General features: G+C 47.8%; 1 protein-coding gene across 1 annotated transcript in view; it reads left to right on the forward strand.

Moving 5' to 3' along the window:
• The first annotated feature begins 223 nt into the window (after positions 1-223).
• Positions 224-12,605, forward strand: part of LMX1A (LIM homeobox transcription factor 1 alpha) — a 168,273-nt gene continuing 155,891 nt past the window's right edge. Inside the window, exons 1-3 of the mRNA XM_047782979.1 lie at positions 224-492; positions 1,266-1,363; positions 3,588-3,774. Of these exons, the coding sequence (XP_047638935.1) occupies positions 1,288-1,363; positions 3,588-3,774 (263 nt within the window). The 5' untranslated portion in view covers positions 224-492; positions 1,266-1,287. The remainder of the gene's footprint in view (positions 493-1,265; positions 1,364-3,587; positions 3,775-12,605) is intronic.

Below are 12,605 nucleotides of genomic sequence, written 5' to 3' on the forward strand. Positions count from 1 at the left end.
CCGCGAGGTGGGCCGCGCCGCCAAGCTGGGAAGGGAGCACCGCGGGCCCTCCACGGGACGCGCTCCCAGCCCCCTCCCTGCGCACCCCACCCCTTCCCTCTGCCGCGCAAGCAGCGCCGCGGCCCCCGTCAGAAGCGGCCGGATCCGCCCCAGCCAAGCAGGGCCCGACTCGCACCCAGGACCCTGGGCCTCCGCCTTCCCTCTAGCCTGGGAGAAGCATCCGGCCCTCCCCTCCTCCCGAGGAGCGACTCGGGCGGGCAGGACGTCCCGAGAAGGCCGCCCGCCCGCGGCCACGTCCCGGCCCGGCCCGAGCGCGCCGAGGAGCGGAGCCAGGGGCCGGCGCTCGCTCCGGCTCCCTCCCGGGCGCGCCGGAGCCGGGGGCGGCTGCTCCGGCTGCAGCCTCGAGGGCCTACGCCTCCCCCGGCCCAAGCTTCCCGCGGCTCCCGGCAACTTCATTCGGCTCCTGCCACGGGGAGCGAGCTCGCCCATCAGGTAAGGAAGGCTGCCTGTTCCTAGGCTCCAGCCCAGGCGGGCGTGTTTCTGAAAGTTGATTTGAAATGCATCCAAGAGTGAGCAGGGCCAGCCGCGGCTCCTCCCCGAGGCGACTTCGCTCCTGCAGACATTCCCGGCACCGGCCGACCGGCGGGAGGACCTCCCCGCGAGCCCCGCACGCCAGCTCCCGCGCGCCCCCAGCAGATCCCAGGGCCCTGAATCCGGGAGCTGGCGGGACGCTCTCCAGATCGTTTAGTCTGCCCCTCCGCGGCCGGGGCAGGTGAGGGACGCATCGCGGCGGGTCTAGGCGCGGGCTGTAGACCTCGTAGTTACGCGTGTCTGGGCCCGGCCCCCGCGAGGGAAAGCACCCACTCTTTTTATCACCAGCTTACCCCAGTAGCTGGGTTCCTGCAGAGGCATCCCTAGGGCCCCCATTAGTATAAGTTGGGGCGGAGTCGTTCTTGGAGTGGGAAACCTGGGGCTGGGGACAGAGTGGGAGGGTGGGGGGCAGGGGAAGGAGAAGCGCAGTTGGGGGGCGGAGGCCTAAGTACTTAACGCGTTGACTTCGAGTGAAATCAGATCAGTCAGAGCAGTTCGCTGTGACTCGTTTCTCTCCTCCCATCCCACATTTCTCTTGGCTGGACTCTACCCTCTCAGCTCGTTCTGGTCATCCTGGACATTCCCTCTGTTTTTTTCCCAAGAGTGAGGCGGCTGCGGGCGCCGAGTCCCAGACGGCACCGACGCCAAAAGCGTCGTTTCCTCTCATCTACCAGGTTCTCACAGCCCGGCCCGAACATGCTGGACGGCTTGAAGATGGAGGAGAACTTCCAAAGCGCCATCGAGACGTCGGCCTCTTTTTCCTCGCTGCTGGGTGAGTGTTCAAGCCGAGCGCCTCGGGAGCACCATCTTTCTGCCTGGCCCCAGCTCTGGGACCCGGTCGGCAAGAGGGGAGCTGGCGCCCCGCGTCATGCACTCAATTGAGCCCACTCCCTGTCTATCCGTCAGTCCCTGTGGGTCCTTCCTACCTAAACTGACAAGCCGCCCCAGGCCTCAAGCGCTAGGGCACTGAAGTCCCCAAAGCCGCGAGGGGCGGGCGAGCTTGCTCTGAGGCATTTGAGTGGCAAGTGATTAAAAATACCCAGGGCTGGTTTTTAATCACAGAGCTGATCGACGTCTCATAAATGCCGCCTTCTTCTCGGAGGCTTAGGGATGAGCATACACACCCGAGGCCCAGAGCACCCAAGTTTGAGGCGGCTTCTCGCCTCCACCAACTCCAGCCCCAATCTCAGCACCGCCGAGAGGCTTTTCCGGGCCGGTGGGCAGCGCTGCGCTGGGATTAGCCCTCTCGGCAGGGCCCTCCTCTCGGCTTTAATTAACTAGAGACGGATCGCGGATTCTGCCGCTCCTTACCCCCTCTCCCCCGGTCCACCCAAATCCTTCTCAGCGACCACGGAGGAGCAGCGAGCCCAGGGCCACAATCCACACGCGAGACTAACCGAGTTGAGGCCAGAGATTCCCACTCCCTCCTCTGCCCTCGATGCTTTTCAAGTTTGGTAAATTGGTGTTTTCATTTTTTTAGCGGGAGGGTTTTCCGTTTTGTCATTTCAACCTCTAGCCCCTTTCCCTCGCTTGAAATGCTAGAGCAGAGTGAAGGCTGAGGATGAGATGGTAGGCTGGAGAAACCAGACTCAGGGAGGAATCTCCCCAGATGAAACGAAATCGTGCTCAATGCGTTCTCTTCTTGCAACCGCCCTGTGGGAAACTTCCCAACTTAGTTCACCCTTGGAAGAACCAGGGGACCAGAGTTGGCCCTGACCTGTCCCAGGGTGCTCGTGCACTACTGCATTCATTGGGGCATCGCCACTGGCCCTGCGCATCCTCCCAGGCCCACCTCCACTCCCTGCACCTGGGAGGTAACCCTGGACATTGAGACGGCAGAAAAAGTAGAGACTATTTTAAAGATCTCGCTGCTTCTAGCCCTCCGCGCCTGCAACCCCAACGTGACCAGCCCACTCCTGAGCCGGTGGCCAGGTTCCCTAAGGGGAAAGCAACTGGAGTGTATCAGGGAAACTGGGAAGGGTCAGGCCCTTTGGGACACCATGCACAAAGGTATTGTTATAGAAGGACAAGGTCTTCTTTAAATAGATGTGAAATGTGATGACAAAGGCGGCAGAGCATCCCACCACCCTAAAAAAAAGTGTCCCCGGTCCCACTCCCAGAAACTAAAGGAACAAATCTGACACAAGTGCAAAGGGAAGGACAGAAAGGATTCCCTTTTTAGCAGAGTTGGTTTGGGTGTTTGGGTTCGGTTTCACCCTGACGCGTGGCTGCTGAGCTTGCCTGATTCCCGGAATCCTGGCCAGACTCTCCCCGGCATTTCTGAGTTCTGCTTCTCCCCAACTCCTTTTTTTTCTTCTCTCCATTTTGATGCTTCTTAATTATGGGAAAAAAAAAAAAAAAACCACAAACCCGTTTGCAATCTGCCCCTGGCCGGCAGTTTGGGATTCATTGATTTGAACAACACTGTATTTGTCCAGGGCGAGACTGTATTTTCTGTTTGCATGGGACTTTTTAGGGAGCAAAAAAAAAAAAACAAATTAGTTTTCCCTCAAAAAAAAAAAAAAAAAGAACAGAATTATCTTTTAGCAAAAGACAAAACCAAACGAAAAAAGAAAATTCTTTTTACACACTCAGTTTTAATAACAGACAATAAAGACATGCATAGTGAATGATTTCATGATTAGGTTATAAACCTGTGAGTGATAATTTATTCCTAGGTTAATTTTACTAGATGTGAGCATGTTTGCGCGCATACCTGGGTAGGTTTGATAATTAAAGGCCACTTATTGATTTCTACCGCCTCCCCTAGTAGAATTTAAACCTTCTCACATAGTCCGTGTTTATCAGAAACGCCATTTGGTTTGGTTTTCCTCTGCTCTCCAAATGTCGGCTTGATTGTTGGGCAGGGGCCTTCCCAGGGTGAGGGGCGCGGGATAAATCCGTGGGTATGGAGTGATCCGTAGTGGGTCCGGGCTGGGTTTCGCCGGGATGCTGGGCCTGCGCCGCTCACCGGCCAACGTCTGTTGCTGCTATAGGCAGAGCTGTGAGCCCCAAGTCTGTCTGCGAGGGCTGTCAACGGGTCATCTCGGACAGGTTTCTGCTGCGGCTCAACGACAGCTTCTGGCATGAGCAGTGCGTTCAGTGTGCCTCCTGCAAAGAGCCCCTGGAGACCACCTGCTTCTACCGGGACAAGAAGCTCTACTGCAAGTATGACTATGAAAAGTAAGTGACCGCGCCTCGGAGCGCACCCCACACACTGCATCAGCCTGGCGGGCGCGGGAGACTTTGCCCCTCTTTACCCCCTCATTTGCTTCTGGAAGGCGCAAGATGCACATGCGTGCCTAGAGATGCAGGTGGACATTCACCCACTCCTGTATACCCTCTGGGTAGCCGAGAACCGCGCGGTTGCGCACAACCACCGCGGAAGAAGCGCGGGAGATGGCTCCCTCTGCGATCTGCTAGCCCAGTTTTCCCGACCTGGCCATTCCTGGAGGACACTCCTTTGTGGGCGCTCACACCCCATCCACCTAGTGTATCCCCTCCCTATTCACTGGGGTGCCCTTGGGGGCTGCCAGTGGCCCATCTCTCCTCCCCAGATCCCCCTCCACCTCACCCACCTGTCTGCGCCACCAGCGCGCTTGTGCGCAGAACTGAGGCTGTGCTGATTCCAAAGCTTGGGCCCCCGTGCTTGTCCCTCGCTTGGCTTTGTCCGCGGGGATCCTGGCAGATTGGGCTCAGAAAAGGCGCTGCGGACCCTCTGTGCTCCGAGGCTCACACCCGGTTTGCTTCCCCTCCACCTCCAATGTGCTCTCTCCACCCCCTTCCCGGGCTTCTCTAAAACCCTGGGGTCAGGGGCGGTAAGGCCAGAAGTTGGAGCTTGTCCTGAAGCCCAGTCGTCCATCGCCCTCCGCCTCCTCCCTAATTCCCCTCTGGGCAGGCATTTCTTTCACGCGGCAGGTTCAGTTCCTTCCCGTGGAGGTGAACTCTCTGGTGTGTTTTGAAGAGAATTAGGAGGCAGGTATTTAAGAGAGTGGATTATTTTGATTCTAGATGTTTGTAATGCAGAAAGCCTCGATGAGGCCGAGAAGTGGGTGTTTGAAGGATTTCCTGGTCCGGAGTTGCTTAGTAGAGCTAAGGAGAGGGGAGTTACTTTTCCTGGTCAGACTGACTAATAATAGGGATGCTGACTTAACAGAGCTGTGGAGGGTATTGAAGCAAAAAAAGGGGGGGGGGGGGCTGAATCCAAGGCCTCCGTTTTTGGTATATGCGATGAAGTGCGCTTGGGGAACATTTCTGCATTTGTCACTGGTGAATAAAAAGGACAGCACTATATGGGGATAATCAAGGGAGGGTTAGTGTTCATGAAAAGCAGTTCCCATCACTTTATTAAAAACACACAGTGAAAGGAGGTGTGCAGGCAAAGCCTCAATTTAACAAAAAGCTCCAAGAGAGAATAGAAATCTCTTCTTTTCTGATTTGCTTGGGCTGTGAGGTTAACTAAAACCTGACAAAGCAATCAGATCCAGTGACCATATACACAAAAATTCTGCTGTGCACACTCCTTGAAATTTACCCCCATGTGGATAGAATCCTGGGCATTTGGTTTTGTTTTGAAAAGATAACTTTCCATTTTTTAGCACCAGAAAAGTACATGTTTGATTTTGGATGAGCTGGGCAGTTCAGAAATACAGAAAGAGGTGAAAATGTATGACCATCTCCCTAAGTGGTAATTATGGTTTAACTTTTTTTTTTTTTTTTAAGAAGATATGCTTGTGTCTGTTCTTGATTATTTACTGGTCTAGTGTCTGAGCAAAAAGTGCAATTTTTAGGTTATTAAGCAGATTTTTGCCCACAAAACTTAAAGTACCACCTTTGGATAAAACTTCTGGTTGATTGCTCGTTTTTTTTCCCCCCTCTTGCTTTTCGTCTGAAGGTTTGGGGATTGTGTCGACCCAATCTTTATCTTTGTGCTTATAGATTACTGAAATGTCCACATCCTTCAGGCACAACACTAGCAAATTCAAAAGTATGAGAGCTTAGGAAGGGATTTGGGTTGTGAATTTCTATTCTGTTTGTGAAAAAAAAAATCACGAATCAAAGAAGGCTTAAGGGTCAACACAGCTGTCTGGCCAGTCAAATCTTCTTTAAGGAAGTCAGGCCATGTCAAGGGGAGAAGAAACAGTTGTTGTAAAGTACTTAACACAACAATGTCCCCTCCATTTCAGCCTCCCAGGTTTGGCTCGGTTTGGGCTTATTAGCCCACTAGGGTCAGTTCTCCCCGCACAAAGCTATTTCTGCAAAGGGAAAATTGCAGGGATCAACTTGCCAGCTGTTGGCCAGAACCAAGAAGATTTTACAGAGTACTATGAGCTGCATTGTTCAGAGAGGTGTTGATGTTACAATGAGGGTTTTTAAATGTTGATTTTTTTACATATATTTTGGAAACACAGATGTCCAAAATGGAGTTGCTGGTTTCTTTCGTGCACTGTCAGCACTTGTCTATGCCCAGCGCCTCCATTGTTTTTTTAGATTAATTTTATTCCTATTTCTCTCCTCTATCCCCCGATCCCAATCCCATTCTTTTTCCAACAAAACAGGGCTTTTATATATTTGGTAATCTTACTGGCATTAGTCTGTGTGGTAGTTGCTGTAGGAGAGGAGGAGGGTGGTGTTGGTGTTGGTTTGTTTGTTTTAAAATTAGGCTCAAGACAAATTCCTTTATTCAACAAGCTTTTCGAGCTTCTCCAGGGAAGGCACTGGGCTAGGTGATGAATGAGAAAAAGTCTCAGAGCCTGCCTTCAGGAGACTTACAGCCTAGCACTTTTCCCATCTATGTTATCTTAACTATGGAGTATTTCTCAAACTCCTCCTCTACTTAGATTGCAGGATTAAGTAAGTATTGAATGGGAGCTGTCTGGAATGACCAGAAATTTGTGAAAATAACTGCGCTTTTCTCATTGGACCTTTTTAAAAATTTGAGGCCAAGTCAAGGCAAGTGGAGAGAAAAATAAGATGGAAGTTAAAATGTTAGGATAATGATGGTGGTAAAGCACGTAGCACTTCATAGAAAATGAATAGTCAGGCAATGCCTTTGTTTACACAATTCATGGCGTTCAAATGCTATTTTTAGATATTAAAAAAAACAACATATAGCTAATGTACAGTCTTCAGTGAAGGCCATAAACATAATATTAACCAAGTGAGTTTATCATATTTATGTTAGGCATTTGTATGTGCATTTCTGGCCACTGGGCAGGTTTGCATTTGAATTATTAGCTACCTCTTCATGGTGTCAGGCAGTCAGTTAAAAAGTGAAAATTCTACACTATCCACTAGTTGTTACACCCTCTTGATATCAAACACCAAATTTGTCTAATTTAAAAAAAAATTGAATTGTCAGTGGTACCTTAAAAACATACAGCCATTCATTTGAAGACTTCAGGGTGTTTTTTTAAATATTTGTCACATATACTGTGACACTCTTAGGAATAATTTATCTTCTTATCATCCAAAACAAAGCAGCGTTTAAGGCTGGCATGTAGAAAACTGATTTATGAATGTCCAGAAATTAAGAGCTGGAGGTGACCTTTATTGTTTGTGACATGTCATCAAAGAAAAATAGCTAGCTCTGTGGGAGGGTACATGTCTAGAACTGATGAGCAGGCACCGTGTTGTATAAAACATCAGGCTGCCCTAGGTGTGAATGTTTAAACATTGGACTCACCTGTCTTTAACGTTCCTGAAAGTTAGCAGAAAAACAAAGTATTTTTCAGCCTAAGGAATTTCTACTTACGTCACTGTTGTTTCCTATGTAACTGAGTCCGCCGGGATCTGGTGAGTTTGGAGTTTTCCCTGAAGTTGTTCCTAAAAAATTCCGTAGTCGGACTTAAGTTGGAGACAGAAGAGGCTGCTAAATAACAAGAATGTGGTAATACAATAGATAATTAAGCCTTCTGGAAGAGACCCCACATTTAAATCAAGTTTATATGGTTTCTTTCATGTGCCTGGTGGCTCCGTGTGTTGGGCGGGGCCCTCTCTCCTCACATACGAAGTTTATCATTATCCCTTAGATTGTTCTGGACATCCTAGGAGCAGTGTGGGGTAGTATTGCTGTCATCAGGGCTGCTCTTATAACATCGTAACTCCCCACATGTCAGCAAATCACCGGCCTTGGGAAACCTTCTCTCAGAGGGTCGGTCCGTGTTTTCTCCCCCCTTTTTTGGAGCAGACCAATTTTTCTTAAGAAGGGGACTCCAGTGGAGCCAAGTGCATATCCCCCACTCAGAGTTTTCCTGGTATCTTTCTTTTTGACCTGCCGATTGGCAGCCCTAAGGAAAAATGGTTGAGGTAATGAAATCTATTAGGCTTGATAATGAACTAATACTGCATTTTATCAAGGTAGTGTAGGATGTGTGTGTAGGGAGGAGGATTAGTTTGCTCTTATTACTGTGACATTACTTGGAGTTCAGAATTGGGCATCAGTTCTTCATAAAAGAAGCCCATAGATGAAATTACAGAGGCAATTGTTAGGTTTTTTTCCTCTACTTTATCTTCTGTTGGCCCCGCTCCTGGCATAATAAAATTTAAAGAATATAAAAATCAAACACAGCTAGGTAATAAATTGATGTCTGCATTAAATTGCAGGAGGGCTTAGCTTGGGATAAGCACTGTCCACAGACTGTGGCTGTGTTTGTGTAGGCTGACTTATCTCTTTTTTTTATTTAGAGGGTGATTGGAAACAGTCCTTGTTCAGAGGTGTCTTCTCTTTTTATATGTATTGGTCCCTAGACGGGACTTTCTGAATCTCAGACTTAAAATGTTGAAATCAAATTAGAGAGCGGGAGGAGATATTAATAGTATTCTGGGAATTAGATATGAACATTGCTTTCCAGAGTAGGCTTGTGGGGTTCTTTTGATCCTTAGCATAAATGGAGCACATTGCAAAAAGTTATTGGATAAATAACTTTGGTTTTTTACATACTGTAGAGTTCAAGGAATTTGTCATCTACCGGGCTAAGGAGTTGCTTTTGCTATTTAGATTTCAGTGACAAGAGCTTTTCTGATAGCTTTTTTAGTTTCATTTTTTCGTATTTATAACTTTTGTGTTACCCAAAATATGGTTACTAATTTTAGAGAGCCCTCTTTATTGTTGCTTTTTAATTCTGAGAACTTTTTGGAGTTAATGAGTAGGTACTATTTCTCTAATGAGAGCAATTCTGTTCATTCAATTATCAGCTATTTATTTTTATGGTCAAAGAAATTGTGTGGGTCCTAGTGAGGAAATGGACAAGGATTTAAAATACTCATTATATTACCAGAAATTGGTTAAAGCTTCTGAGAGTAAACTCATATACAAAATGTCATTGTTGTATTATATCAAGTTTGAAAAACCAACATTGAATCACATTGACTTGACTGTTCAGCATAGTTTGTATAATACTGGGAATTGAGCCGTGGGGTAGAAAATGCAATCACACCTACCATGGAAAGATTTAAAAATAATTTCTGCCTTAACTACAGAAGGTTAGCTTTGCTTTAATGCTTTTCAAAAAAATTTTTTTTTTAAATATCTTTCTAATGTGGATGTTTAAATGATGGGAGTTCTTGGTAAGCCATTTATTTGCAGGGCGGGATAAGGACGATTGGAGGCTGTCTGGGGCGGGGAGTGTGTCTCCCATATTCTGTGCAGAAGCAAAAAGATTCCTAAAAGGGAGAGCTCTGTCCTGTTGCCAGCATGCCTGAGGCTTCCCCCTAGGAATGAAGGCCCTGTAATGTTTTTCTGAAAGTTTCTTAGCGGATGTGCAGAATAGTGTTGCCAGCGGCCTTTTCAGATTCAGTTTGGGGAAATTGGTAATTTTAGGAGCAAAATGTAGAAAAGGTTCTGGAGAAAAGAGGCCTTTTTCCCCCTTGTGCCTGTTTTCTGGAACCGACGGGAAATCAGTTCACCTCGTGATTCAGGTTTTCTCCTTCGTCTCCTCGACGCGCGTGATGGGGGATGTTTTAATCAATTTATTACAATTAGCATTAGTTATGTCATCATTGACCAATGTCAGCCACAGCTTTGTGTCTCTTTGTCGTGTATTAAAGGAAACCCAGCCAACAGTGTTGCTGAAATGAAGCGAACACCTTCCAAATGTCAAATTGTTATTTTGGTCAAGCACAATTATCTGTCTCTATATTTTTAACCAAGATGAAATTAATAAAATTGCTATGGCCCTGGCATTAATTAGCAGGAGGCTTAGAGCTATATCAGCTAAAAAGGAGGTGTAAACACTGTAATCTTGCTGCATGTTTGTTTTCACACTCCTGAAAATAAATAAAATGAGACTTAGGACAGGGATTAAGTTTCTTTTGGCATTAGACGGCAGATGCAATTGGAATGCAGCAGAAACACTGAAGTATTAGTGAAGACATTACGGGAGGAATAAAACTGTGGCCCAACATTGGTTTCCTACCTTCTGGGTTGTCTTGGTCCCATCACAAATAGCCTCATCTGGGTAGTTAAAAAAGGATTTTTAAAACCCACCCCAGTGCTGTATTTTTCAGTGGTGAACCAAGGCAACTGCATCATCTGTAGAGCTTGTCACCTGGCTGCCATGCTTGGCTTAGCTAGAATTTAATGAAACCTTTGCCAGATTCCCCATTATTGCACCATAATGACATAACAACTAAAAATACAAAATGGACTGTGCTTTTCCCAGTCGGTAACCAAAGTCACATGAAAGAGTTCAGTCTCTTCCAGCCTTTCAAGATTCCAGTCGGGGGATCCTATTTTTGGATAACAGTAAATGTGTCTGGCTTTTCCAACACTCTAGGCCTCCAGTGTCTTGCTACCCTGTTAGATTTGTATTTTATCATCTTTCCCCTCTAATGGACAAGCCCTGATAGATAGCTAGATTGGACCCCCTTGGGACAGTTATACCCTGTTCATATAGAAAATATCGTTGACATCCAGCATCACTGAGAATGGATCATCTGACTTCACATCTACCCCACCCCATTCTGCCTCCTCTCCTCACTCCCCTACGTACTATGGAATTTTGTTAGCTTGACTCTTGCAAGCATAAGATAGTGCTTAAATATCATCTCATCAACTGCCTCATTTTTTTTTCAAGGGCCAATCTTATGGACTGTTGGTCTTCATTTTTTTCACTTGGAGGAAACAATTTCATCTTTCAGATGCACAAAATAATGGGCTACCCAGTTATAGAGCAGGGCTCAGCTGTAATAACTGGCGAGGGGGTGTTATGCTCAGGTTTGCATGATCCCATGACCACAGTCTTTGGGTGACCAGTTAGGGGCCCCTGAACATCTTTCTGAGTATGCCTGGCACATTTATGGATGCTGGGTTATGTTCTCCTACTATAGGTGGGTGTTTTTGAGTGAGTCAGAGAAGCACCTGTGTCGGATGTAAACCAGTAAACCAGGACAAGGCATCATGGGGTGAGAAGCCTGGCTAGCATCTTGGTAGCAGGTACTCACTCTCAACTTTTTTTGCTGCTTCTCTGGACATCACACTTCTACCCGGAAAGAACCATCCTTTCTCTCTCTTGAGCATCAGGTTCTGCTGCTGTGAGAAGGGGTCCTTGGAGCAGCCTCTTTTTCTTGCCTCATCTGGCCCCTTCAGTTACACCGTGGCCACTCCTGGACCCACAGTTCCCTTGCCTCCTCCCCACCAAGCCTCAGGAACCTTTAAAAGGATTTTTCAAAACAAAACAAAACAAAACACCCCCTCCTGAACTCCAGATTAGCCTCTTAAGCTCATTAAAGTTCCTTTAAATACCAAAATGTTGGGCTCCTGGGGACTATCCCCCAAACCATATTTTCATTCTTAACATTGTTGTCATTCACTGTGCAGCAGATTAAGGCCAGCTCCCTCTGGGCCCAGAAACGGTCCCCTCTCTCTCTGCAGGAGGGTCCCAATATGTCTTTGTTTGAGTACTCGACAGCCTGAACCTGAGTAGAAGCTAATGCCAGCTTGGCCTGGGCCCTCAGCGCCAGGGTGGAGAAGGTATTGATGTCGCTGGGGACAGTTTGGGGCCCAGAGAAGGGAATGGGCAGGTGAGTGAGGCAGGTATGGCTTGTACAGTTTCTTGGAGCTCAGTAGTCACTGGACTCTCTCTCCCAGTCATGGGGGAGAATCAGGAGTGGGTGAGATTTAAAGGATCTTCAGGAGAGTCAGAGTGGCTTTGGGATCCCTTTGGATGGGACCCCATAGAAACACCAGGGCCGAGTTTCTGTTCAGCCCCCAGAGGGGCTTGTTGCCTTCCAGAGGTGGATTTTTACAGCCACACCTGCCTTTGCTTGATGCTCTCTCATTTATGGGCCTGGCCTCCTTTCCAAAGGGCCTCTTTAATACATCGCTCCCCCCCTCAACCCCTGTCATTTCAGGCTTCCTTCCTTAAAGGGGGCTCTTGGGGAGAGCTTTTTGGTTTTGACAGTGGAACAAATCCTTTTTAACATAACCATCGAGAGTTTCCTCCCCTGCTGCTGGCTCCCCACCACCCCTTCTCCTCCTGCCCCTCCTCGTATTATCTCAGGGATTCCCACTGTGCACGCACACGGTCCCCAGGAGTCATGCGCTGTGACGGCCACCATCTTGCCAGGGGTGAGGGCCCCGATCTTCAGAGACAAAAGTGTCACCATGGTTGTGCCTTGGTGGCTGTACGCCGAAGTCAACTCTGGAAATTCAAAGGGGAAGAACATCCTAGGTGGCCCCTTCCTACATGTGTTTTTGTTTGTTTGTTTGTTTGTTTGTTTTGGCTAGAGCGTTGCTTGGTCTCTGCACTTATCTTTCCCCTGGGGTGCTCTGCCCCTGGAAGCCCTGAATTCAACCACAGCACCAGTTTTCCAACCCCATTTGCAGGCTCTCACCTCAGCCTTGCCTTCTTGGTTGTCTTATATGCTGAACCCATCTTACGACCTTTTAAATTTCAAATTATGTTGTGTGCAGGCTAGAGCCTGCTCTTTGCCAGCTGTCGAAATGGGGCAGATATTATGAAATAATTGACATAGGGATATATATGATAATGTGGTGTTCTTCCAAAGGTACT

This window comes from Phacochoerus africanus, chromosome 6 (genome assembly GCF_016906955.1).
Source record: "Phacochoerus africanus isolate WHEZ1 chromosome 6, ROS_Pafr_v1, whole genome shotgun sequence".
In the NCBI taxonomy this organism is placed as follows: domain Eukaryota; kingdom Metazoa; phylum Chordata; class Mammalia; order Artiodactyla; family Suidae; genus Phacochoerus; species Phacochoerus africanus.